A 25,776-nucleotide genomic window follows, 5' to 3' on the forward strand; every position below is an offset into this window, starting at 1 on the left:
GTGTGCATTGTGGATTTCATCCCCATGCCATCCACACATGTTTGAGGGTGTTTGTGGCAGGACAGGCAGCCCCCTCTGCGACCACAGTCATAAAGGCATTACTATAAAAAGGGTTACACAAGGGCTGGATGGCTTTTACGTAATTGTGCGGTGGTGAAAGGGGGTAAGGGTGCTTCCATAAAATTTCAATAAACTGTGCATTTTCTCGATGACTTGTTGCCCCACTGAACAGAACAGTTAGGATCCTACGCTCGGAGAAATGGGGTGCAAATGCTGGCAGAGGCAGTGTAATTCTGAAATGTTAAAAAGGTAGCAATATGCTTTTATTGTATGTGCATATTTAGGCTGATTTAAAATGTCATTAGAGGTCGTCTGCATACGTGACATCTGTGTAAAAATTGACTGCTAAGTGCGCCTCATATTCACAGAACATTACAGAGCTAAATGAAATTCATGACCAGACGGCCATTTTCCCCCGAGTAAATCACAAGCCTTTCTTATTTAACGCGACTTTAAGTAGAACACCAGGTTAACTGTGTTATAATATAATACACTTGTACCTTAAATTCTCTCATTTACAGCAGAAATAGTCACTTTAATCAAATATGTCTCAAGCACAGGTGAATTCTAATACTCCTTAAAGCCTTGTGAAACTTTTTCTATCACTTTGAAAATGACTACATAAGAAACTATAAGTTAAAGTGATAATTTGAAAGATTTTCATTTAAATAAATGTCTGTTAAGTCACTATCTATCGCTGAATGAGGTAAAGCAATGGTGACTGAGCCTATGGCCACTGATGAAAGCCTTTGCATTTGCAGTATTATGGACTGGGTGTCTGTGGCTACAAATCACAAGCGGCGCCCAATTAGTGACGCGTTTTCCATCACCCAGCAGTGGTTGGTCTGCCAGAGAGGGTAGGCGGAGCTAAGCGGCTGCTTTTCCGCTCTCTGCAAGTGTTGCGAGTAAACAGTAATCTACTATGGCTGAACAAACAAAGAAAAGATGGATGACTACAGATACAACTTCAAAATAAAAAGTGAAAATCCAAAGAAAAAGAAACAAATTCGACGCTCAGATGAAGCAAACAGTCTGAAAAGGAAAGCGACCGTCAGCGAGGAAAATCAAGAGTTACAACTAGGGATGCACGATAGTGGAATTTTTGCTGATATCTGATACTGATGCTGATTGCCAATTTTGATTCTGATGTATTAGGCGCATGTTTTTTTCCACCTAATTGCAGAGAACATCAAGTCTCCGCTGTAGAGGAATTGATATCATGCCTACTGTTATTGTAGTGGCCCACTGGCAGATGCAGAAATAACATAATACAGAGCTTTTTAAAGTGTACTCATTCACTAGGTAATTAAGAAAACTACTTGAACTTAGGTAATGTACAAAATGGCATATTTATTTGTTTGTAACATTTTCTTTCAAATAAAACTGTAATATTCATCAAGCCTTTTTAGGGAATCATCGAGCATTTAAGCAGAATTGAAGCGTTTATTTATCGGTGGAAAATATCAGCAGAAAAATGACATATCTGCCGATGCCGATATCCGATTTCAAGCCATAAGCGACAGATACCAATAACATGCCGATAATATCATGCATGCCTTGTTACAACCACAACAACCAGAGCCAAAAGTGGACCTCACACATGTCACACTGTCTGGATATCTGTGTGCTCCCGCAATTACCGTTTATCGCCACAGGTGTCGCCAAAGAGAACAAAACTGAGATCTCTGAGATTATATCTTTAATGTTGTTAGCAGTTATGAGTTTAGCCACCAGCTTGTGGGCGTCGTTTCAAAAGATTTGATTGAAAATGTCACTTAATTGTGATTGGTGCATGCAAGTATGTGACATCATCTTTTTGTATCGGAGCCCCGCCCACTTCAAACTAGCAAGAAGAAACAAAAACACTTGTTAATAACCAAAACTATTCTTACTTTGACTGAGATGTTTAAGTTTATGTTGGACCCAACAATGATATACAAAAATCTAACAGAGAAAATAGGTTGAAAAGGCCTTTAAAGTTTATTATTTTATTTAGTACATGTGTGCAGCATGAATCCCACTGCATGTCTCCTCAAACTGATCCCGTCCTGCCTCTGAATGCTTGGCAGCTGCTCTCTTTGTATCTGGAATATTGGTTTCTCCCACTTTCTGTAATTAGCAATGATCAAGAGGAATTATAAGCGGCGGCTAACAACATTGGACTCCTCAATGACCCTGATAGATGGTCAATTATAATGATCAGGTCGTGTCGCTTATTGGATTTAAAGTGGCAGTGATGGGCCCTTTTGCCCCAGTGTGGGTAATTATCACATTTATGCATGATTTAAGGCGACAGTGTAGAACGCGGAAGACTTGACTTAAATTTAATCATTTTCTTATCTATGTATTTATGCAAGAGTTAACAATGGAGGGCCATGAGTGGAATAATGCAATGAGACTGGGATTAGTGTGATATCCACGTAGAGTGTACGGCTGCTGTGCAGGACGTGTCATATCTGAGGCTGGAGGAGAAAATGTAACGCTGCCGACAACATGTGCCAGGGCCGGGCTGTTTGCTGGCAACATCTTGTTTTGTCCTTTGCGGATGCATTATTCACTTCAGTGTATCAAAGATGTGTTTTTAAATTCCACTTCTAAAGTTTTTTTTCCCTGTATTTTATTGTGGCGTCCACCAGGAGCTACATTTTTAAAGAAAGCTCAGACTTAAACATCTCATGGTCAGCAGCCTCTCGTTTTGCTGGCAGGGGAGAATATGCCAATAGAGCGCACATTCTGTACACCGATCACAGATGTCAATACATTTTTCTCTTCCTCCCCATCATCCATTATTCTCTGCCTGCTCCACAGAAAAAAAAAGGCATCTAGCAGCTCTTCCTTAAGCGCCCACAGACAGCCTTCTGAATCCAGACACCTGAATATGATCAACCGAAAAGCTGCTGCTCAGCTCCTCTGGTAACGCGGGGAATACATCAGTGCCTTGTTTATTTACTTTTCCCACATGCCAGAAAAGGTCAGAGTCTGAGGATTATACTGCACGGACCAAGTAGAACTCAATAAAAGCCCGGCAATGAAAACAATATCATCCATATTTTAAACAGCTGGCACCAAGCAGAGGGAGCCTTACACTAGGGTGCCAATTATTCGACTTCTCAGGGTTCTTGCTGCAAACCACAAAAGCTCAGGTGTACCTTCAAAATAAAACCATTATTTCAGATAGTTGGTGAAAAATCTGGGACAAGTAAGCACATATGATAGCTATCATTTACATTTAGGTGTATCTGAATCATCAGCGCTAACTAACACTTAAAGCTGAGGGGGGAAATGCAGATTTATTGGTGTTTAAATGCAGATGTTTTTCAGGCAGCCAGTGTGGTTGTTTTCATAGTCTGGGTTTGTTTTCCCTCCATGGACTTATTAAAGTCAGCGCAGCACAGTCTGTGCTCTATAATCCTGATGTATTATTAATCATGTCTTCCATTGCAAGTAAAAAAAAAACTTCCCTTTTTGATTTTTAACGTGAAAGCGCACTAAATTTGAAACGGAGCCAAGTCCAGGGTGACAGGATGCTTTATTTTCCTCCTGTTGAAGAATCCAAAGCAAGCGAACACAATGGCGCCATTGTTTGCTGCTGGAAGTAGTCTTTGGCACAGTGTAAGCCTTGTCTGTGTACAGTGTAACATGTGCATGGAGCATGGTGTTTCTAGCATCTACTATTGTAAGCTCACACAGCGCTGTCATGCTATAGAGAGAGCCGTGACAGGGCAGAGGATATTGTGCATAAACAAGAAATATCACAGCCGATGCTCCTGGTTGTGTCGGGAGTTTTCTATTAAATGTCATGTAAACAAAAGTTTGCTTCTAATAAGGCCTCATCGATTCAGACAACTAATGACTTGTTTCATTCACATCTTGTCAAATTTTTCTCATGGGAACTTTTCAAAACGCCATCTGCTGTGATGCTAAAAGCCCGTACTTTGCTCTCACAATACCCTGAAGCATGGATCTACGGTGAAAGATGAAGGAAATCGTGTTTGTTTGAAGATTGAGCTTTGTCAAAATAGAGAAAAAGAGTAACAGCATTAGTATTGAATCACTCAGAAATAGATTTTTATATGACAGTCTGTCTCAGTGACATTAGATGAAGGGGAATTCTTTGTTATCAGAACTACTGCACTAATGATACACGTGTCAAATGTGCTGGATATATTTTGTCTGAGTCATATTGTGTCTTCCTTTGTCATCATTTGGTTAACACTTTTAGAGAAAGTGAATGTGCCTTCATGTTTGTGAAAACTTTGGAAACTTGAATGAATATGAATTAGGGCTGCTCGATATACGATGAGCGCATGTGCCATAGCCGCATCACACTGCTACTTTTTGCTACTGTAGCCTGATTCAAAAGGGCTAGCTAGCTAGTTTTTCACAAGAAAAGTCTGATATCACATGAGTGCAGCTCTTCACCAAAGCACAGAGCAAACTAACCGCTGTGTAGCTGAGTCTGTGCGTCACATGCCTGAAAACACGCTTGCTACGCTGCTGATGTTAGCACATTAATGTCAGAGGAACGATCAAGGCAGGCGCTCCGTTACGCGAGGTGGCTCATAAGTGAGTGTTTTCCCGTTATCAGCGGCACCTCGCCCCGGTGCTGGTTTATTGCTGTGGCTACATAAACAGACCGCTAATGGAGAGGACGTGCTGCAGAATGTTTACTTTTAGCCGCTACACCAGCAGCACACACAAGCGTCAGGTTGTGTGTGCCGACCATAGACTGTATAAAAAGATGGACGACATGACAGTCTCTAAAAGTGAAGCCAAAACATTTCAGGCGCCCCCTGCTGACTGGCTGCAGTATAGGTCATAAAGCCTGCCTCCTCCATGTTAACAGATGGGACATGGGTCAAACTATAAAATCAAAATACACGCCCGATAAATGTTTCTCAAACATGGTTTCTGTCATTATAGCTAGTTATTATCATGCTGATTTACGTCCAAGTGTTCATTTTTCTTACCAGTTTATTTTTAATTAGTTATTTGATGCTGTCAAAAGGATGATTGACAGATCAGTTCCGGGTGAGCAGAGCGGAGGATGATCTGCGTGTGGAAACGTAACTAAAACAATCACTACAGTCATTGAAGTTTCCATACCTGAACGTTAACCTCAGACCAACACAGAGAAGCTGTTCTGCTGTTAAACACGCCGGCGTGCGGGATCCTTGCTGTTTTTTCGGTAAGTTAAGTGTATGTTTGGGTTAGCGTTTCAACACCGTTAGAAGTGGTTGATGACATTGCATATAAGTAATGCAACTGCAGCCCACAAGTCTGTTTGTATTTATTTTACAAAGAAACGTGTCGCTCCACCTGAACTCTCTCTACTTTTTCATAAGAGCGTGAGCGTTGCTGAACCATGTGTAGTAAAAGTAGTGGGTATTTTGTTTTGTTTTTAGAATATAGACTTAAATAATAAGAAAAAAAATCACTGTGTTTATGTGGTATGATTCATAAAGTTATCGCAAAGTCCGTTCTTTCCAATCCATGCATCCTACAGGTAGCAGGAGATGCATTCGTTTCATAGTGTAACTGTCACGAGGCTGGACATGCTGATTAAACAAACATTTAAACACCATCACAAACAGTTGATGTTGAATGACACAAATGCGACCCACAAATCTATTTGTTAAGTTTATTCAATGTGCCGCTTCACCCATTGTCTCTCTACTTTTCCTTTGGGTGTCAGTGCTGCTGGCAGTGGGCTGAACCAATGTGGTGAAAGTAGGAGGGGTGTTTGTTTGTTTTTACCAGAACACCTAAAGTCCTAAATATCACTAATTAAATGTATGTGCATTAAACATAACATTTATCAGGTAAAATGTTCTGTATTTTTTAATATCGCAATATATATCGCAGAAAGAAAAGATATCGCAATGTAATTTTTTTTCCGATTTTATGCAGCCCGATTATGAATGTATAACAGAACGCAGAGTGATCAATAAACAACTTTCCAACAGCGTAGGAGTCATGCTCACAGACACCACCCTGCCATCATGGCAGGTGCTCATGGCATTTTTTTTTCTTTCTTTTTTTTTTTTGCCTCGCATGGGTAAGATGATAATCCAAGCCGGGTCCACTGACAGACTGCAACATGATTCACTTGGACAGTGACTGACTGCACATCCAATTTGTTTCAACTCCGGAGCAGCAGCTTATTATCTGAAATGCATGAGATGTCTGTGCATGAGAGGCGTGATCAGCTGGGGCATGCGCCGGGGCTGCTGGGAAAGTAATCAATAAGGGATTGTCTCTTGTAGTTTAGGTCGACACATTATGACAGAGCTGAAAATTAAACAGGCAGATATTAATAATAATGGAAATCAGAGGCTCACGGGTGAGATCGCGGGGGGAGGGGTGAGGCTCAAAATATGTATTGTGTTTGGCTGTGGGTGTGTGCGCGGGGGGAGGGGGGCGGGGTGGCTGAGTATACTTGGTATTTTTTCTTCTCATAAAACAGATTAAATGTTGAAAAAGGTCTTAGAAAAAATGGCGACACTGGCACATAAATTTATCTTTAACCTATTGGAAACAAAACACAATCATGACGACAGGTTCACATGTTTATGGGTTTTATGGTATTTTAGTTGGTCAAAGTTTTAAGCCTGTTGTGGGTTTGGCGTGTAATCGATCAATAAAAGTTGATTTCAGAGTGATGCTAATTAAAAGCAGCAGCTTAAACGACAAGAGAAATCAGATGAACTGAATCAAACTGTATCGCATGCAGTTATAATTTAATGTGGACTTTTTTTTCCACTTGCCCATCCAAAACACACTTCCATTGGCAGATACAACAGCATACACACGTGGTTCAGAGCTTAAAAAGATGCAGAACAACACAGAAAGGCATCTTGGAGTCATGTGCGGTAAGACTAACACACGCAGACAGAGAGACGGCTAAAGAGAGATCCCCCTGCCTTGTCAATTAGCCGCGGCAATCCGTTTCTATTGTCTGAGCAACAAACGCGCCTTCCTGGACGGGGGGGGGGGGGGGGGGGGGGGGGGTGAAGTGGAGGAGTTAACAAACTGCATTACAGGCCATTACAGATGCAGTGTCATTGATTATTTATACCCTTATAAAATGCCTGGCTCCCTGGTGGACCCGGCTGGCTTGGCTAGCTCTGATAAAATGTTCCCTCTAAATCACCACAGCGGGGCAAACAACACATTCAAATCCATGAGAGGGTTGAGTGACAGAGTCCTGCGTGTATAATAGATGTGAAGATCGCTGTATGAAGAGCGAGAAATAAAGAAAGTGCACATCACTACGCCTTATTAAACGAATAACTCTCTGTGTTCCCTGTTTTTTAAGACGTAGATCTGATCCTGAATATGTGTGATGTGATTCATTTCAGTCGGAGGAAGCTCTGCAAACAGTAGATTGCATCCCTCCTAGAGATTTGCTCACAGCAGATATTTTGCATTAGTTAGCGGGGGAGCAGATGGTCGCTATACAAGCCGAGCACAGGCTCAGCACTTTTTTGAACTTTCATGTTGTAGGTGTCTGCACAGAGCAGGACCTTCTCCATCCAGGCACCTCACCATGGGAATATTCCTTCTCAGATATTAATGGTCGCCCTTGCCGAGGCGACCACCTCAGCATAAAGCCCACCGGGATGCAGAAAAAAGCAAATGCCACACCTTTGGACGCCTTGCTTCTTAGTGACACTACGCTGACATTGTGGCGCCTTCAAAAACTCCCCTGAATAACACATATCAACCGCTTAGTCTGCTAAAACAGCCGTGTAGCAATTTGACACGCTGCCCTCTAAATATGTGTTATTAGTGAGATATATTGCTGCTCGTGAAATGCATCCTTCATCAGGCAGGTTAAAGGTGCAAATGCCAGATGTCCCACAACACAGCAAGAAGGGAAAACAACATGCAAGAAATGCAAGCTACGTCGGGACGGTGACAAACGCATGCCAACTGAATTGCAAAGAGGGAAAGTAAGTCCATATTGGACACACTTCCCAGAGCACGGAAAGTATGAAAGAGAGGACAACATCTTGTATCATCTATCTTCCTTAAATGCTGAAGCCGTGACAAAGTGGATGGAGAAATTATGATAAATGATAAGACGTATTTAGTCAATATCTGTAATTCTCTTTCTTCACTCTGCCGTGTTTCCATTCTCACACTGTTTAGCTGAAAAGACACCCGTTCATTTAAACAGCACTTTGAAGGCCAGATTGTGATCAAATTGAAATGGGCAGGGGACATGTTAATATCAATATCTCCACCCAGGAGATAGATTGTCAACCTGCCTTTTTGTGATTTTATATCTTATTTAAACAAAGAGAGAAGTGGATCCTGATGCCACATTCTGGAAGGGTTTCTATTCATCCAGAAAACACAAATGTGGAACAGCACACTGTTGTTAAATATTTTAATGCATCATAAGAAGAGTTTGAAAAAGAGAAAATCTCAACTGTACCAAACCAATCGGCTATCTGACGATGGTATGCCCCTGGGAACGATGGCCAACTTCTATGTATTTACGGTGTAGCCAGCGGTTAAAAGAAACCCTTTCTTGTGATTTACTTGCAGTTGTCGTGTCTGCGATCATTTTGCCAAAATAACATCATGATGCAGAATATTAAAAAGTAAAAATGAAGCTTTGTCAGGTCCGTCCTCGAGAGGAGAAGAAAACTACTGGGTTGTTGAACGGAGGTCGGATCGATCATTTCTGAGGCATTCGAGGTCGTCGGGAAATTTAAACACTGATTGGCTTTCACGACACAGCATCAACCAGATTTGTCACTAAAGTTGAAATGTTTGATCTCTCAAGCAGATTGTTAGCTGCACTTGCAGGCAGATGTCTGTTGGGAGCTGGGATGTCATTACAGCAGATAGCGTTCCGCCTGCTTTTGCTCTCCACACGGACTGTTTTTCCTGCATACACCGAGATGCTAAAACGTGATTGGTCAATACTGCTCAGACTACAAACGTACTTCAAATGGAAACCAGAAAAATTCTCATATAGCCTTAATCCTGAAAAAAAAAAGAATAAAGGAAGGAAAAAAAGAATATCAGCATCCTAAACGATGTGTTCGAGATCATGAGAAGATGGTTGAGAATTAGATTCTATGTGTGCATTTGTTTCTCCATCTGTAACATGTAACACAAGATGGTATAAGACACATTTTGAGGAAACATAAAGAAACTATAATTACAGGCATCCTGGCTGTGTAGCATTTGGAGAACTTCCAAGACTTGGATGGGCATGACATTTTCTGAGTTTAATCATCTGAACAAATGAGGAGAATTTACAATGAAAACAATCAGGGTCTTTAAAAGCACTTGCAATTTCAGCTAACAACATCCCCACACCAAGACCTTTATGACAAATAAGTACATACATAATTAATTATACACTACTGAGGTATATAACGTGAAGTTAAATGCTGAGCACTATTCCTAAGATAAATTAACAGGAAGTCCACACTGATGAGAGCTGAAGCCAGTGAGGCTTATAAAAGAGTCATGTTCAGCACTGTGATGAAAATAAAGTTTCTAAAGAATCTTGTCGGGGACATTGCTGTAGTTCAACCTCCTTTTAGAAGGGACACTTTTGTAATAGTTGTCACCCTGTAGAAAAGTACCTTAAAGGCTATACATTCATCGGTTCATCCCAGTTTGCTGCAATGGGCTTTTTTCACAGCGGACACTTTGACTTCTAATCTGAGGAGGAAAAGCACAGGTGTTAATAATAACTTTTACATGTTCTATTCAGGTGGCTGAGAAAGCCATGACAGGCAGTCAGCATGCACACAACAAGGACCATGAAACTGAAGCAGCTCAATGGATCACAGCCATCATTAATGCTATTATAAACACCTGCGCTTTTCCTCCTGTAATATGCTAAAGAGTCCTCTGTGTAAAAGGCCTGTACCAATGGTCCTCTTGGTTGTAAAAATGATATTGTTTTCTCTATATAATTCTGCTGTGCAAACTACAATAGAGTCTATACTTGACATGTTACAGCAGAAAAACACAGGTGAGTTAAATATCATTAATTATGGCTGCATACAATTGAGTGTAGCCACTTCCATGCTGTGATATTGTGCATGCTTGTCTGCTCGTTAGTGTTATTAGATGCACCTGTGCTCCTCCTGCTATGACCAGTCAAGATGTGTCTAAAGCTGCTTTCCCACTGGTCAAAAAACACGCTAACACCAGCTAACACCCGGCTTTTTTGCTTAGTGGGAGAGGCTACAATCGGCATTCAGACCCGGGTCAAAAGACTCTGCAGTAGACCCGGGTAATTATCGCCTCGGCTCCGATCAGCATTGATGGGAACACAAAACCTGTGTCGACATGCTAATCTGCGCCTCCTTTCCGGCACGATGCTATGTTCCCCCGGTAACTTCTGCGACTCCTTGTCATCTCAGCTACAAATTCCGCCCGTCTCCATCCGAGCAGCGCTCGAACATCGTTCCAAAATTGACGCCGCCGAGTTTAATAAACAGACTGAATGAGCAATAGATACAATAAAGACCTAATCACCGTAACATCTTCACTGTTTACTAACCCTGTCTCCGGCACGTTTGTGATGTCAGGCGGTGACACAGCAAAAGAGACCGACATGAGTATACTTCACTGGCAATGGGAAAAGAGACAATCAGCATCTGTAAGTGGGTCTTCCCGGGTCTGAAAAACCTGCGTCAACGTGCTAATTGAAAAGGGTACAATATGCCTCTTAATCAAAACTTTGATGGCCAGTAGTGTACTGACACCTGATAGTGGCTCGATATAGCTAATGGGTAAGAGGATGTGCACTAAGCTGGCAGTGAACTGACTGAGATGTGTGTCAGAGCGAGAGGCCCTGGGATCTGAGAACATGACAGGAAGATGAGTGAAAAGTACAATGCAACACAACGCAACATCCCCTCCGAGGAGAAGGACGTGATGCTGCCTCGTAATGTGTAATGTCTTGTTCCCCCGCACACACACACTCACACAACCTCACCCAACTATTGAGAATCCATCAAGAATTTCAATTTCCAGCACAAGATACCTGAGAAACACCTAATTACACGACTGAAGCATGATTGAAGGGTGTAGTAATGGACTGAATGGTGACGCTGTGAAGCACCTTGTTACAAACTGTTTCCTGGATGCCATCAGTCACACTGCAGCAGGGAAACACTGCAGCAACAGGTAGCTGACTGAACAGTCAGTGGACCCCGACCTCTGTGGGTGCTTTAACACACAAAGTGAGAGCATCCAAAGGGAAAGGACGAGGACGGGACGAGAGCGTAAGACAAGGGGATCATACTGGCCAAAAATGTTTGCAGAGTCGATATTGAACACCGTTGTTGAGGTTACTATTTATCTCATGCCAGCCAAGTTGGCACGCACATCTGGCGCTGGGTACTTAGTGCAATTATTTATGATTTCCTCCAAGATTTAAAAGCTCTTCGCCCGGCCTTGTAATGCAGTAACTGATTGCACTGCTAATGTAATTAAGGGGAGATTATGATGTCCACGTGGCACACCAGATGGTGGCATTCACAGCGATGGGGGAAGGCACAACTGGCACACCACTGCACAAGGGCAGTGAGGCGCAGTCAGTCGGAGCAGTCCAGACTCCCCACCAGACGGAGGAAAGTATATGTGTGTATGCATGCGTGTGTGTGGTGCACATGCACGGATGCATGTGGGTGTATGGGTGTGTGTTTGATGATAAGTTGAGCTGGTAAAAGACGAGGGTATGTTAAAGAATACCAAAGAAATTACTTGAGCTAGACTGGACATGATCTCTCACAAATGCAACTTATAGGTCGAATAAAGAGCGGCTGCTTGATCTTGGGAGGTTTAACCTATAAGACGTGTCTTCTTCTTTGGATGCGATTTATTTTTAACTCCAAATATGAAGAATTACAAAATGAATCTGACAGTTCCAACATTTTCAACTTGTGCAATTCAGTGCCTTAGCCAAGGAAACAGATGGCATAAATGGAAAATTAAATCACATTTGGCAAAGCTATCATGCTTCGGGAGATTTTTCAGCCAAGGCAACAATGAGACTGCACCAAACTGACCTTTAATTAGAAAAAAAGCATGATATTAGAGAGCCTTGCAAGGCTGTATCCTATGGGGGCACTAAGGGTAGGCTTCTTAAAGCTTGTTATTATAAGCTATTCAGGAGACACAGGGACAGAAAAGAGAGGAGGAGGGGGGGTGAGGGTCATATACGAAATGAGACCTGCAGATTTCTACACAGCCCATAATGGGTTCATGCGGGTGACGGGGACATTGGGGCGCAGTAGATTTCCCAAGTTGAGATAGGGATATTATTACTCTCGGGGTGGCAACACAGAAATCTCCATCTTCAGTCCCCAGACTAGTGTCAGCAAATTACAAAACACAGGGAATGACCTTTACACATGAAAAGAAAACCTTTGCTGTTTTTATCATTTGGGTGCAAAGTCGCTCACTGAGGTATAATTTTGGTCCAGGGGCTCTTCTGTCATCCACTGATTACCACTCACTACTACAGCATTGTCAAGACATAGCGTATGATATTTTGCACATGATAGGATGATCCAGTGTTTATGGGGTCGACTTGAACTGAGACGTGTCATAAAGTATACATGAAACAAAGCGTGAACAAAGGAAGCACAGTTTTAATGAACCTTTTCAAAATGCCAGCTGTAATGCTATGCATCCTACACTGCCTGCTCCCCCACAGAAACCTGCCACAGCCATCATTCATCTTAGCGCACAATCCTCAGCGTGCGATGTGGCGCACATTAAAACACTGTAATAGCTGATGGCTTTCACAGTTAGCATGTGTTGCTGATATCTCCAGACTCCCGACGAGTGTTTCATCACCTATTCCATAATTAGACCATTACTTTAGCAGGTGTGCCTCTTCTCAGCCAGAGCATGTGTTGGCTTTTTTTCTTCATCTTTTTTTTCACTGACACCTGAGATTTCATCTTATCAACTTCAGCACAGCCACGTATTCAACATAAAAATGAGCATGGCTGTTTTAGTGGCTTGTCAACACCTTGATGTGGAAGCATGTGTTTGTAGGATTGTGTGTCTTGTGTGTGTGCAAGGTGGGTGATGGTGATGATGAGGGGTGTTACAAGGGCTGAACAAAAAAAGGCTATTATAAAAAGAAATCCTCTTCCACCATGTAAATTTCACTGATACCAACGTACAGTAAGCTACAAACATCCAACATATGCGGCTCAACCATTAGCTCTGACCAAGTAATCTGATTGGACAATAGAGCAGCACTGGGACTTTTGACTGTACGTATCAGCCTGTTTCAGGTGTTCTGAATAGCACACTGTCTTTGTTGAACGATCAGTCGCAAATTTTACCTAGGCGACAACTTCTTGATGAGAGTTTGTTGCTCTCATGTATGTACAATAAACATGAAGTTCACACAAGCACCCGGTTACCTAAGGTTTTAATAAATACTAGAAAGAGGGGGGAACAGCTACACAGGTTTGTCTAATAATACCAATACCAGGAACTGTAAATAGGCTAGCTGTTTCCATCTGTTTACAGTCTTTCTGCTAAGATAGGCTAATCAACACCATGTCAATATGTCTTTCTATTCTAGAGTTGCTAGGTCAGCGATTTTCCCGCAAAATTGGGCTCCTTTTTTTTTTTTCTTGGCCTTTTATGCCTTTATTGAGAGAGGACAGTAAATAGCATTGGAAACAGGTGAAGAGAGTGGGGATGACACGCGGCAAAAGGGCCACTGAACCCGGGGCCACCGCATCGAGGACTATCGCCTCTGTATGTGGCCGCCGATTTCACCACTGACCTATTTTGCATGCAAATAACATAAATAAAATATATATAAATAATATAATATAATATAAATAATATTAGAAAAATATATTTAATTAATATTTTAGATTAAATAATGTATTTATACCCAATCCTACAAAACTGACTCCAGATCATTCAGCACATACACACACAATGGACATGGGACATGCATGCCCACATAACAAACACACACACTGCTCTCTGCCCGACAGAGTTAGTGAACTGTGAGGGGTCTGGCTGCAGACCTGTAGTCTCAGGCCGGTTCCTTTGCAGGCTCCACTGTCAGGACAGGAAGTGACGGACTGATAAAGAGGCCTATTATACATATTAAGATGTCATGACATAAAGAAGAGGCTATTCTTTTCGGAGAAAATTTGGGTATAACTATGCCTGCCCTGCACGTGTGCCAACATAGCTGCAAATTAAAGTATTTACTGGCCTTTATCTCTTCTAAAGGTCTTCAGGTGTACAATATGAACATATCATATATCACGTATTTACTGCTATATGATTAAAATATAGTCAAGCACCATGATAAGGTATGATAAGGAGGAGAGGGAACCAATTTATGACCGCCTGAGTTTAATTAATCTGTGTATTTTATAATGCATTTGGCAATGATAGCAATGCGGTGGGACTTTAAAAGCAGTGTGGTTTGGCACGGGCATATTTTGAGTTCTAGTACTGGTTTTTGGGCTGGTTTTATTGGCTTTGGGCCGGTTCTGTCACACAGACCTGGCAGCCCTGTTCTATTCCTTTAATGGGATTGTTGTAAAGGGAGCATAGGGCTGGATTATTTATAGATGGGGTTTAAGATTTGGATGCAAAAAAATGCTCTATTGTAATAAAAAAGGAGTTCAATTATATCTGATACAGGACTTAAATGCACTACTAAATGTAAACACAAGCACAATCAATCCCATTCATAAGAATGAACAAATCAAATGCATATTAAAAAAAATACAACCATGCACAATTAAAATGCAAATCAAAGTCACCACACGAAGCATATGTGGATTTACAAAAATAACCAGCTACAACTGAACACAACAAGTGAAACAGCAATACACAATTCTTGCTAGCTAGCAGCTGCCTGACAGCTGTAGTTAGCCTTAGCCCGAGTCTCACAGCACAAGACACAATTAGCTAACATTCGGCGAATGCAGCTAACTTACCACATTGGTGCATTTCGTTCAGACAGTCCTCCTCTTCCTCCTCCTCGTCGTCTTCATTATAATCTTTGTTTTGCATCACGATGTCCATGTTAGTTAGCATCATCATTGCTGAAATCAACAGTCTTTTAGTCGCGCCACCGACGTAATCCACTCTGACGCTCCCTCGTTTGTTACGGAAAAAGTGAGTGATTAGCTAATGAGCTTTTACACACAAGAACTTTACCGAATCGGTTAAAAACGTGTGGTTACTGCTAGACGGACGCTTTTTGTTCACTTTAGTAGGTTAACAAAACGTTATTCCGCATTATAATAACAATAGTAAAGATGTGAACCAGTCAAACTGATGGCCAACAAGCAGCAAAGTTCAGTCTCAAGGCTCATCATTAATGCGTCATTGTAACGTCATTAGGTAAATTCAATACGTAATGAATGAGCCTTTTGTAACGAATTTAATCAATTTTATTTCATTTTTGTTTGTTTATTTTTTTTCTGTATGATTTAATATATTTCTTTTTTTGGTGGTCTACGTCGACTTTGTTGTAAGTGACAATATGTGAATAAAGTTTATTTAAAAAAAAAAAATACATGACTATGTTTATACAGTTAGTTGTCAGTTAGTTGTTGTTTATTTATATATGTATTTATCTATATATTTGTTTCACAAATGTGTTATCCTAAAATTACTCAGTAGAGTTGCTAAGGCATGGAAAATGTTTGATTTCATTTATTTTATTTATAAGGCACATTTTAAAAACAGCTGCAGCTGACCAAATTGCTGAACAAAAACCAAGAACCTGATAAGATCATGGCGCCATAATGCTTTTGAAATAGATAATAGTTATAATCCAGCAAAGTAACAGCAGGAAGTTACAGAGCAAGTAAGATACTAGTGTAGCTGGTTTCATGCAGGCCTGTTGTCTAAACTGCATTTATATATACTGTAGTGGTTAGGCATCTTAGAAGGCAATTTCTTAAGTGTGCCTGTTAATTATTTCAAAACATTTAAATTAGAAACCAATCTAAACACTTGCAAGATTTTGCCACCTTTACGAACATCAACAGTGTGTGGAGGTGGTGAAAGTTACTGGTCCTACGAGGTGGCAGTTTTCCTCTGAACATCTCCCCTCTAATTATAGAAGTGTTATGAAAATGTAAAAAAGAGAGAGAAAACTGATCACATCATGTGCAGCCATGTAAGCCCAGAAATACATTTCACAGTTTTTGGCCCCAATGAAGACACCATGTTGGCATATGGCACCATGTCACAAAACAGAGCAACAAGTCTTTGATTTGAATAAATTAGGATAATAGTAGCACAGTGAAATAATTAATTTGATTGAAATGATGTGGGTAGAAATAATAAACTTGGCAATAGGAAAGCATCTGTCGCCCTGTGGTGTTTTGGACAGTCTACAAAGAGGCTCTCAAGTTGGGTACTCAGGGAGATCTGCATCCTAATGTTACTGCTAAGCTAATACATTGCTCTTTATCTTACTTTAATCTGATTACAGTAATGACATGTGATGATTACAGAGACAACCAACTGTCAGACGGCGTGACCTGTGGATACATCCATGTAATGATAGTCATCTACTGAAGCACAACCTTAATTTAGTTACCATGGCCAAATTGGATCTCAAAAGTTATTGCAAAGAAATACACCCACAAGTCAAAGGAGTAGTGTTAGCCCAGGCCTTTATTCGAGTCAATGAACAATTCACAGTGACAAATAAAATGGCATATTTAACATACATACAGCTTTCTGAAGATGCTTTTATGATATGCCTCCCTTGAATAAAGTGTGGAGAATCCACTGCTTCTGTGCTGCTTTCATTGACTCAATCACATCTTATTATTTATTTATTAGGCACTTCTGAAGGATAAAAAGAAAACAAGAAAGAAAAAAAAAGATAATTGTGTACTAAGCAGGCTTGACCTTAAGTATGTATGAATATAAAGGGATTGTGCAAGGCAGTTTACTACAATACCCACAAATAACCAAGATAATTGGAAGATTAAAATAATTAAAATGATTTCAAAATAATTGTGTGTTTACCTCCTTTGTTTATTTGCTTAAATCTTTTACAGGAAAAAAAATGACAGCAGGAGAACATATCTTGAAGCTAGATTGCTAACATGCAAGTATTTGTATTTGGCTTATCATTCATTATCAGTGGTACCCGGAACTTCCGGTAGGTGTGCGCGGGGCGAAGTCCGAAGTTGAGGAGGTAACAGCAGTCAGGACACCGACACGTTTCAGCAAGGTAAACAAAACCAAAGTCAACTGTTGTGGATGTTAGTTTCCCTTCCTAGCAGCGCACATTGTTTCTGGTGGGCTTATAGTTACTTATAAAGCCACCAGTCGGTAGGTTACAGAAATATAACGTACATTTGTATTTGCAAAATGCGCAGGTCATGTTGCCATCTTACCTATATGAACCGCTTTTTTTCTCAGAATTTTAAAAAACTTTATTGACAACATTAGAATACACAAATAATGTAAGACAGTATATAGGATACGTAACCATTGAAGCTAATGTGGACAAAACCTGCCTAGTAGTTTTAGTTTTAAAGCAACACATGCTCTTTAGTAGCTGAGAACAGAGAGACAGCGTGTCCATAAACTATTAGGCCTATAAACCTGAGGTCTACATCTCCAAACCTGCCGACCATATTGGTTCCTGTGTAGCACTGCTGTTAAATATATAGCCATTTTTGTAACCATTTAGGCCTACTATTTATTGTGGTCCCTCTAATTTTGCATATTTTCATTACATAAAATCGCTTTATTTATTTAATTAGATGATTAGAGTTGTACTGAGACTTTATCATGACTTAGCTCAAGAATGACACAATAATAATAAATTAAAGTAATCATTATAATCTCAGCACAATTATAATAGACCTTTTCTGCTCTATGTCAATTATATGATATTAGAATTTGCCACAACATGCTCTATAGAAGGTTTAAACCAATGACTATATATATGGACGAAGCATCTCCATCTGCTCTCATTGTACGAAATTGATGCCAAAGTAGCGCCCCTGTGACCTGTGCTGCCATCTTGCGCTAGTGTTGTCATTTGGAGACAGCTAACTATAATGATAGAAGCCATGTTTGAGAAAAATGTATTTGACGTGTATTTAGATTTTATAGTATGACTCATGTCCCATCTGTTTACATGGAGGAGACTGACTTCATGACCTATACTGCAGCCAATCAGCAGGGGGCGCTTGTAATGTTTTGGCTTCACTTTTAAGGAGCTGTCATGTCATCTATCTTTTTATACAGTCTATGGTTTATACTAATAGATCTAACTTAATATTATCTGTAGAATTTTTAAACCCATTATAATGTTACAGATACAATATTCAAGTTTGTGCACTGTAGCAGCACAGGGATATTTTCTTTATGAGCTGGAAATCAGTTTGGATGGATGTGTCTTTGCTCTGCCTGCATGCATCTATAAGCCTTAATGTTTTGCTGGTAAACAAAGCTCATTTTAAACAAATTAATGTTACAAAGATATCCTTCATTCTATTGGCTAATTTGCTATCCTGTTTCATTTGAAAAAGTACAGCTCGCTTACATTTGTTAAGGAGACAGCTGTTTCTGGAGCAAATCCCCTAATTTGATCAGCTTAATTGCAATAGATTTCGTAAACATCAAGATTGAATGCAGCAACTTTGTCAGTTAGTCCAAGAATGCTTTAAAAGTAATCTAATAAAGTTGCGTAAGGGAACCATTGCAAAGCCACTTAGACTGTAAAAAGCTTGTATACCCATTAGGGAAAAATTCCCTTAGACAGGAACGGATAGCCATTGATTGGGACTTCCTTGAAAATATGTGATCACTCCTCCTAATTTGTGATTTGGTGAATCATTGTGTGGTCTACAAAGCTGTTTTGTCGATGGTCTCACTTGTCATTTGTTCCTGGATTAGGTGGCCAATTTTTCTTCTAGATCCTAATAAGCCTCATCAAGAAGTCAATAATGTGGTCGTTTTAGCCAAGAAAAGCCTTGTCCATCCTCCAAGTAATGACCCTGAAGGGTGCAGTCCTCGTTTTGTTTCGCTCTCTGCATTTGAATTATTTCTTCAAAGTTATCAGGGTTAAGATAATCCTTTTTTGTCTCAAAGTAGAAGTGTGCTTATTACCTTTTATCTTTTTCATGCAATGTCTAAGAAAGCATATATCTCTCTCTGTTTTTTATGCAGCTTGGACATGTCTGACGTGAGCAGCAAGCTGCCCTCAGAGCCCATCTCTGCAGTTGCAGTAGTCACTTCACTCACTAAGGACTATGATGGCTACTATGTTGTAAGTATTCATTTTAAACTGTAAGGGACTATTTTTCTTGAAACAGTATGGTTTATTAAGCTTTGAATAAGCACATCATTTCTTTTTATCGTCTTTACTTTTGAAGACACAGATGAACTAAAAAGACAGAGTAAACAAAAGGGTTTGTCATGATATTGATGCTTAGTTGAAAACTGATGGAAATGAGCTTTCAATTTATAATTAGATCAAAGGCAGGATTGCAGATTTTCTCAGTATGTTCTTCTCTCCACCTCCACCTTTGCATGTGCATGTCCCAAGGAAAGATGACATAACATATCTTACGTCAGCCTGCAGCTGCTCTCGCAGAGACACTGCTGAAGACAGTTAACAGAACTAAAAAATAGATGTCACCTGAGTGCAACACTTGGCCTTCCCTGTGACACTCGAACTTTTGAGCGGTTTTGGCCCTTATTCTGTAAAAGAAAATATTCCCACTAAGGTGTTTACATGGCCCAAGAATATGAATACTGCACTTATATTCTCTTTTAAATGCATCTGTACTTACCTCGTTGATTCCAAGCTTCGCAAACTGTTGGCTAGCTGATCTTAAAGTATTTATTTATTTACTTTTTTAAATATTTCTTTGGCCAGTTTTGCCTTTATTGATAGGAAAGCTGAAGAGGGACAGGAGGTACTGGAAGAAGAGAGTTGGGACAGGACATGCAGCAAAGGGCTGAGGGCGGCAGTAAGGACTGTAGCCACCATACAGGGGGCCCCTGCTCTACCCACTGAGCTAAACCACCCCCGATTGTAAAATCAGTGTGTAAATTGTGTTTAAAAAAGAAAAGAGGATAGATCATTAATCTAAAATCATATTCAATTGTGACCTCAAAGTTACATGTGTATTAATAACTCTGAGTGTAATTACAGAGCTTATCTTTGATGTAACATCGAATCTGAGATCAAATACTTTTATTTTGGTAAATTGTCTGCTGTTGGTTGAACTTGTGACAGTTGTAACTGAGTGTGTAGCATGACTTACAGGCAGGATGTTGGCAGCCTTCCAGTGTGTGTTTGTTTGGAGCTGTTAGATGACTTATTCATAAAGTTTACTTTGATGATTAGGAAGATTCCCTTCCTGACATTGTTATTGGTTGCCACCAGTATCGCAGACACACCACAGGCAATGGTTTAATGATGTTTGGTTGATGCCCACCAGAGTCTTTTAAATTAACCCCCATGTTTTCCTTACATTCAAGTACCAACAGCAGTAGTTTGAATGTGCGACGATGCAGCACGGGAAGAGCTGGTTTATGTGAACCTCTCTTTGTGTTGAAAGGGTTGGAGGGAGTTAAAAAGAAACGAGAGAGTGCGAGTTACACAAAGCACAAAGCGAGCTCAAGGGCAGATCTCTCTTCCTCCGTCTCTCTTCCTATGCAGACTTCGTTTTCTTGCTTTCACCCTGCACCCATGCACCCCCCTGTTGCCTCAGTTTTTTATCTCTTCCTGCTCCACCCAACACACCCAGCTTGTTCTAATCTCTGGCAGATGATGGTGGGTTGGCATCAGAACGGAGCCACTGGCAGGGAAGCTGCACACACACACCACCCGGTAGTGACAAAGAGAGAGAAACCCCTTTAGACTTCCTCCTCTGCTGCTCCTCTGTGCCAATACATTTCAGGTGATGTGCAAATACAGTGTGTTTTCTGAAGGGCTAAAAGCTAGTAACGTCAACAATTTGTCTCAGGAATAGATGCTAAGAAAAGTGCCAATACTTCTTTGTAAACAAACAGCGAGCCCACCAGCGAGTTGAAATTTGGAATAGCTAAGAATGAAGATCAAATCAGCTTTATTGGCCAAACATGTGTTCACATACAAGGAATTTGACTCTGGTTTACTGGGCTCTCTATGTACAGAAAAAATACACAATAAGGCAAAAGGAAAGTAGTGCAGTGATTAGGAGTGCGACAGATGAAGATAAATATAACAGCTATGACTGTACACATGAGGTAGATGGTTCAGCAATATTTACAGTTGAATAAATATATACAGTATTTACAGGTCCATAGTTTTATGTCGATGTCGAAGAATGCAAATTTTCTGGTACAGTGGATGTTTGTGTCACAGGGTTGCAACGAAAATTCAACCAATTGCTGCAACTTTTTCTCGACCTTGCAATTATGGGCAATTACCGCAACTTTTACGTAGATTTGACCAATCATCCTATTTCCCCGTGCGTGTGAAGTCATTTACTTCACCAACCTGAGGTCTGCAATGTTGTATATACATCAGAGGGCATCTTTTACTGTATTAGACCTCCTGTTTCTGATGTTAGTGTCAGCACTGATTTTATCTGTTGCTTTATTAACTGTGATACAGAGTAGAACGGCGTAAATATAATAAATGTAGATTCTCCTTTGCACATATGGATAGCATTAGATGTGCGTGTGTTGTGCTGAATAAGCACATAATGGCTACTGACTTTAGTGTCATTCAGTTCTTTCCACTTTTATTTGGAGTCCTGACACTGAAATCGACAGGAAGTGATGTCAGAAGACAAACAGCTTGCTCAGCCACTAGATGGTTTTATTGGAGCGTTTGTCCCAGTCGCTCACAGTGGATGTTTAATGTGTAACACAAAAAACACCACAACTTTCATTGCAACTTTTTTAAAAAGCTGTAACAAAATCAGGCATTTTCAGCCGCAACAATCACAGAAAATGCCCTCAAAAAATCCCTAAAATGAAACAATCCACCACTCAGACTGAAATATGACAATATCACTGAATTTGTTTTAATTGATCCCCTGACCTTGCGTGTTGTGCCACCATGAGGTTGCCATTTCTCAGATACAGTTGGATGGATGAAATTTGGTGCAGTTATCCATTGTGCCGGGGTAGGGACCATAATGCATACCTTAATATGAATGACATTCCCATCAACCTCCGCAGCACTTTGTGTTACGCTAATAGCCGACTTCAGCAAAGTAAGACACTGAACTATGACAGTGAACCTGTTAAAGATCAACAATTTAACACTGTCATTGTCACAATCATTTTTAGTGATGTATTTCAGTCTCTGTTCTCTTAGAAAAATTGAATAAAATATAAAACAAATCCTTCAAAGTAAGAAAATATCAAATCATACTTACAAATACAAGTCAAGTGCAAGTTAGCCTCTGAGATATAATTCAAGGCCTTTCAGACTCTGAAGCGCGATTTCAAATGCGTTTGTCCCATCTTCAAGAACATCTTTTGAACATCACTATGTGGTCTTTCATCTGCAGACAAACAAAAATATCAGCGCTCGGCATCAGTGTACTAACGCAGCTCCGAGAAGGGGAAGTCTCAGGATATTACGCCATATTGATTTTTTTCCCTTTCAAACTAGACTTCTTTTAGAATTCCTCCTTAATACCGTCTGCTTACCATACTTACCGTACTTTTTTATACAGCAGATCAAAGGGCTGATTAACTCTTTTGCTCTCTGATTCGAGGCGCTCACATCTCTGAACTTGAGCAGGTTGTTCCAACACAAGAGAGCACAGGCCCAGATCAAACACTGCTCCGCTGGGATCAGGAGCTTTGCTGAAGCACCAGCAGCCACCCAACATCAAACGCCACGAGCAGGCTCACGCACACTCACGCTCTGTGCAGGGGTTGCAGAGTGGATAGGCGTGCATTTCAGATTCACCTGAGACTCTGACAAGTAACGCTCATAGACTCATTACTTTATTTGAAGAAGCCTGGTGCTAGCTTATGATTAGCTAATATGCTCTAAAGTCCCAATAGCTGCTTTTCTCTACTTTCTTAGAATAGTTTGACGTGTTGGCAATAAGCTTATTCACCTTCTTGCCAACAGTACGTAGAAAAGTTAGATACCACTGTAAGTCTGTGGGCTAGGGCAAGAAGGCACTTAGCTCGCTTAGCGCACACTGTTGTTCATCAAAATTGACTTACTGATTTAGCTCAGTGGGTAGAGCAGGTGTGTATGTACAGAGGCCACAGTCCTGGACGCAGCGGCCGCAGGTTCGACTACCGTTGTTCCACTACTGTTTTTCCTTTTCTTTTTTTTGTAGGGATTAAATGAACGCGACCCAGTGTGTAAGAATGTTAGCTTTAGGGACCTAACAGTGTTTTTTTGCACTGGCAGCACCTATTCTATACAAAACCAATGCAGTTCAGCATTTCCATCGCTTAGTGTCCTAAGCGCAAAATCGGCCTCGGTGTCGGCTGTTTTTTGGCGCTGCGCTCTCAGTTGAAAATAAACTTTTGTAACAGCGCCGCGCTCGACAATGTCACTTCTCCCTCACCGACCAATCAAAATCAATCCCTTCAGATATTAACTTTGTCAACAACAATGGCGGCGCATTAGCGTATCGTTTGGTTTTATCGAGGGTACAATTTCCTTTTCTAGAGCTGCTGCTGATGCCAGGACACGATACCTTTCCTTAGTTTTTATGTTTTCTTTCTTAAAATGTCCTTTAATAAAAGCAAATACAATGCATACAGAGTGATTTAAAAAAGACTTAATGATTACTCCTGAGGGAATCTGAAGTGGTGCCAGACAACTTTCGTAACCTAAAAATTGTAAGCACTGGTGAGAAGTGTTCTGAAATTGAAAAAGCAACGTTAGTGTACACAGGCCGGTAAAGTTATTATCAGGCATCTATTTCAAATTTTGGAGACAGCCAAGCGAGCCGTTTTCTGCAAGCTTCCAGTCTTTAGCTAAGCTAAGCTAATTAACTCCCCTGCTCAAACATTAGCTCCATACTTAGTGCGCAGACTTGAGATTTGACTTTCAAGTAAATCCAAGCAAGCCATAAAGCACACAATGTCAAACTATAACTGAAAGTCAAATAACTTTTTCCACAGTAGCTGCTGATGAAGCTCTTTAGATACTCACTAAAAGACACAAAACACTTGTCTCCTTTCAGCCTTTTCTTCTTCATTGAAGGGGCTGGTTTGTTCCCTGTGCGTCTCTTATGTCTTCTCCACCTGCTTTCACTCCCCAGAGGTTTCTGATTGTGTGCCTTTAGATCGTTTTATTCACAGCTGTGCCTCTCATTGCTTCATAGAAACTTGCTGGTGGCGTCTGTCTCCAGAGATCCTTCACAGGAGAATCCAGCTCCCCCTAAAGACGTGTTTCATAGGTGGGCTTTCAGATCACTGTAAGCTCCAGAATCGAGGAAGTGGCAGATGAATCTGTCATTGCATTTTAAATCAAATGATACAACCATATTTCAATATCAGAGCCGTGACGCCTCTTATCAGACATGTGGCATTCTTCTCATTGAAGTCAGTGTAATGGCAGAGCCGCACAGAGGAAGATTTAAAAGTATTAGAGAGGAGCCATCGTAACTTTACACGAGCCTCTCCTGCCGTGGCTCAGCAGTCGGCGTTTCACATTCAAGCAGCGTCGCAGCCTTGCTGCCGGCGGCTGTGGCAGGATGATGCCTGAGGTGCCTCGGAGGAGGACCGTGCCCTCGTTACTCCTCAACTTGACTTTGGGTTTCACAAAGCGAGCCCTTTGTTTACGCTGACAGGATGCGCTGGCTACTGACCTGGAAAAAGTGGCCAAGACGGGTTGTCTTGTAAGGAAGAGGGAGGCTGGTGATGTATAGGCTCCTTCTGGGACCTTTCATGGAACTGCTGCTGGAGACGCCCCGCAATCCCTCTCTCCGCCCGTCTCCTGCTCTTTCTCTCTCTCTCATCCCGCTATCTATCTCTGTTCCTCAGTCTAGTCTCCGCTCTCATCCCATCTAGTCGGTGGTGGTTTTTCATGAATCTCCCCATGCCATGTTTCCCCCCACCCAGTCACCGAGGTCATTCATCATTATTGTCAAGGGGGTAATGTGTGTGGGTGGGTGCAGAGATCTATGACTTCTTCATTTGAATGAACCTCATTAGATTGACTCTTCTTTGTAAAGGATCCCTTTAGAAAATAACTCTGGCAGTTATTTAGGTGATTCTCACATGATAGCCAATGGAACATGACGCTTCAGCCGAGCGTGTTTGCTGGAGGGATGGAGGAGTCTGTGCGATGCAGTCTGCAGCTTGTGTTTTGCTTTATCATTCTGCCCTGCATACCTACATTTACATAGCAATGTAGTGTTGGACCTTGAGCTTGACTTGTGGTGCCTACATGCTGTCAATATGGTGCAATTCATTATTTTTACTGACTCCACTGATCGTTTAGAACTGTGAATGAGCCTATTGTACAAGGACAATCTGGGTGTAGAATTATTATGCATACACAATATTTATTCTTAGATGTCTTGTCCCATTAAATAACAGAACATCCACACACAGAGCGCAGTTAAAGTATTTATAAAGCCTGTGCAGTGTTCTCAGTTTACCTGCGTCTTGCTCAAGGGATGCTACAAAACAGATACATTCCACATTTACCCCAAATATAATCCCCTGCTTTCCCACAGCTGAAGTTTGGTTTCCTTATTA

At 40.9% G+C, this 25,776-nt stretch overlaps 1 protein-coding gene across 1 annotated transcript in view; it reads left to right on the plus strand.

Annotated features, from left to right (window-relative positions):
• Positions 1 to 19,264: 19,264 nt before the first annotated feature.
• The window catches only part of mvb12bb (multivesicular body subunit 12Bb), a 38,407-nt gene continuing 31,895 nt past the window's right edge, over positions 19,265 to 25,776 (plus strand). The window contains exon 1 of the mRNA XM_069683898.1: positions 19,265 to 19,357. Coding sequence (XP_069539999.1) covers positions 19,265 to 19,357 — 93 coding nt within the window. The remainder of the gene's footprint in view (positions 19,358 to 25,776) is intronic.

The sequence above is a fragment of the Semicossyphus pulcher genome, unplaced genomic scaffold (assembly GCF_022749685.1).
Source record: "Semicossyphus pulcher isolate SPU_LCO1_2020_fin unplaced genomic scaffold, fSemPul1.0.p SCAF_6, whole genome shotgun sequence".
In the NCBI taxonomy this organism is placed as follows: domain Eukaryota; kingdom Metazoa; phylum Chordata; class Actinopteri; order Labriformes; family Labridae; genus Semicossyphus; species Semicossyphus pulcher.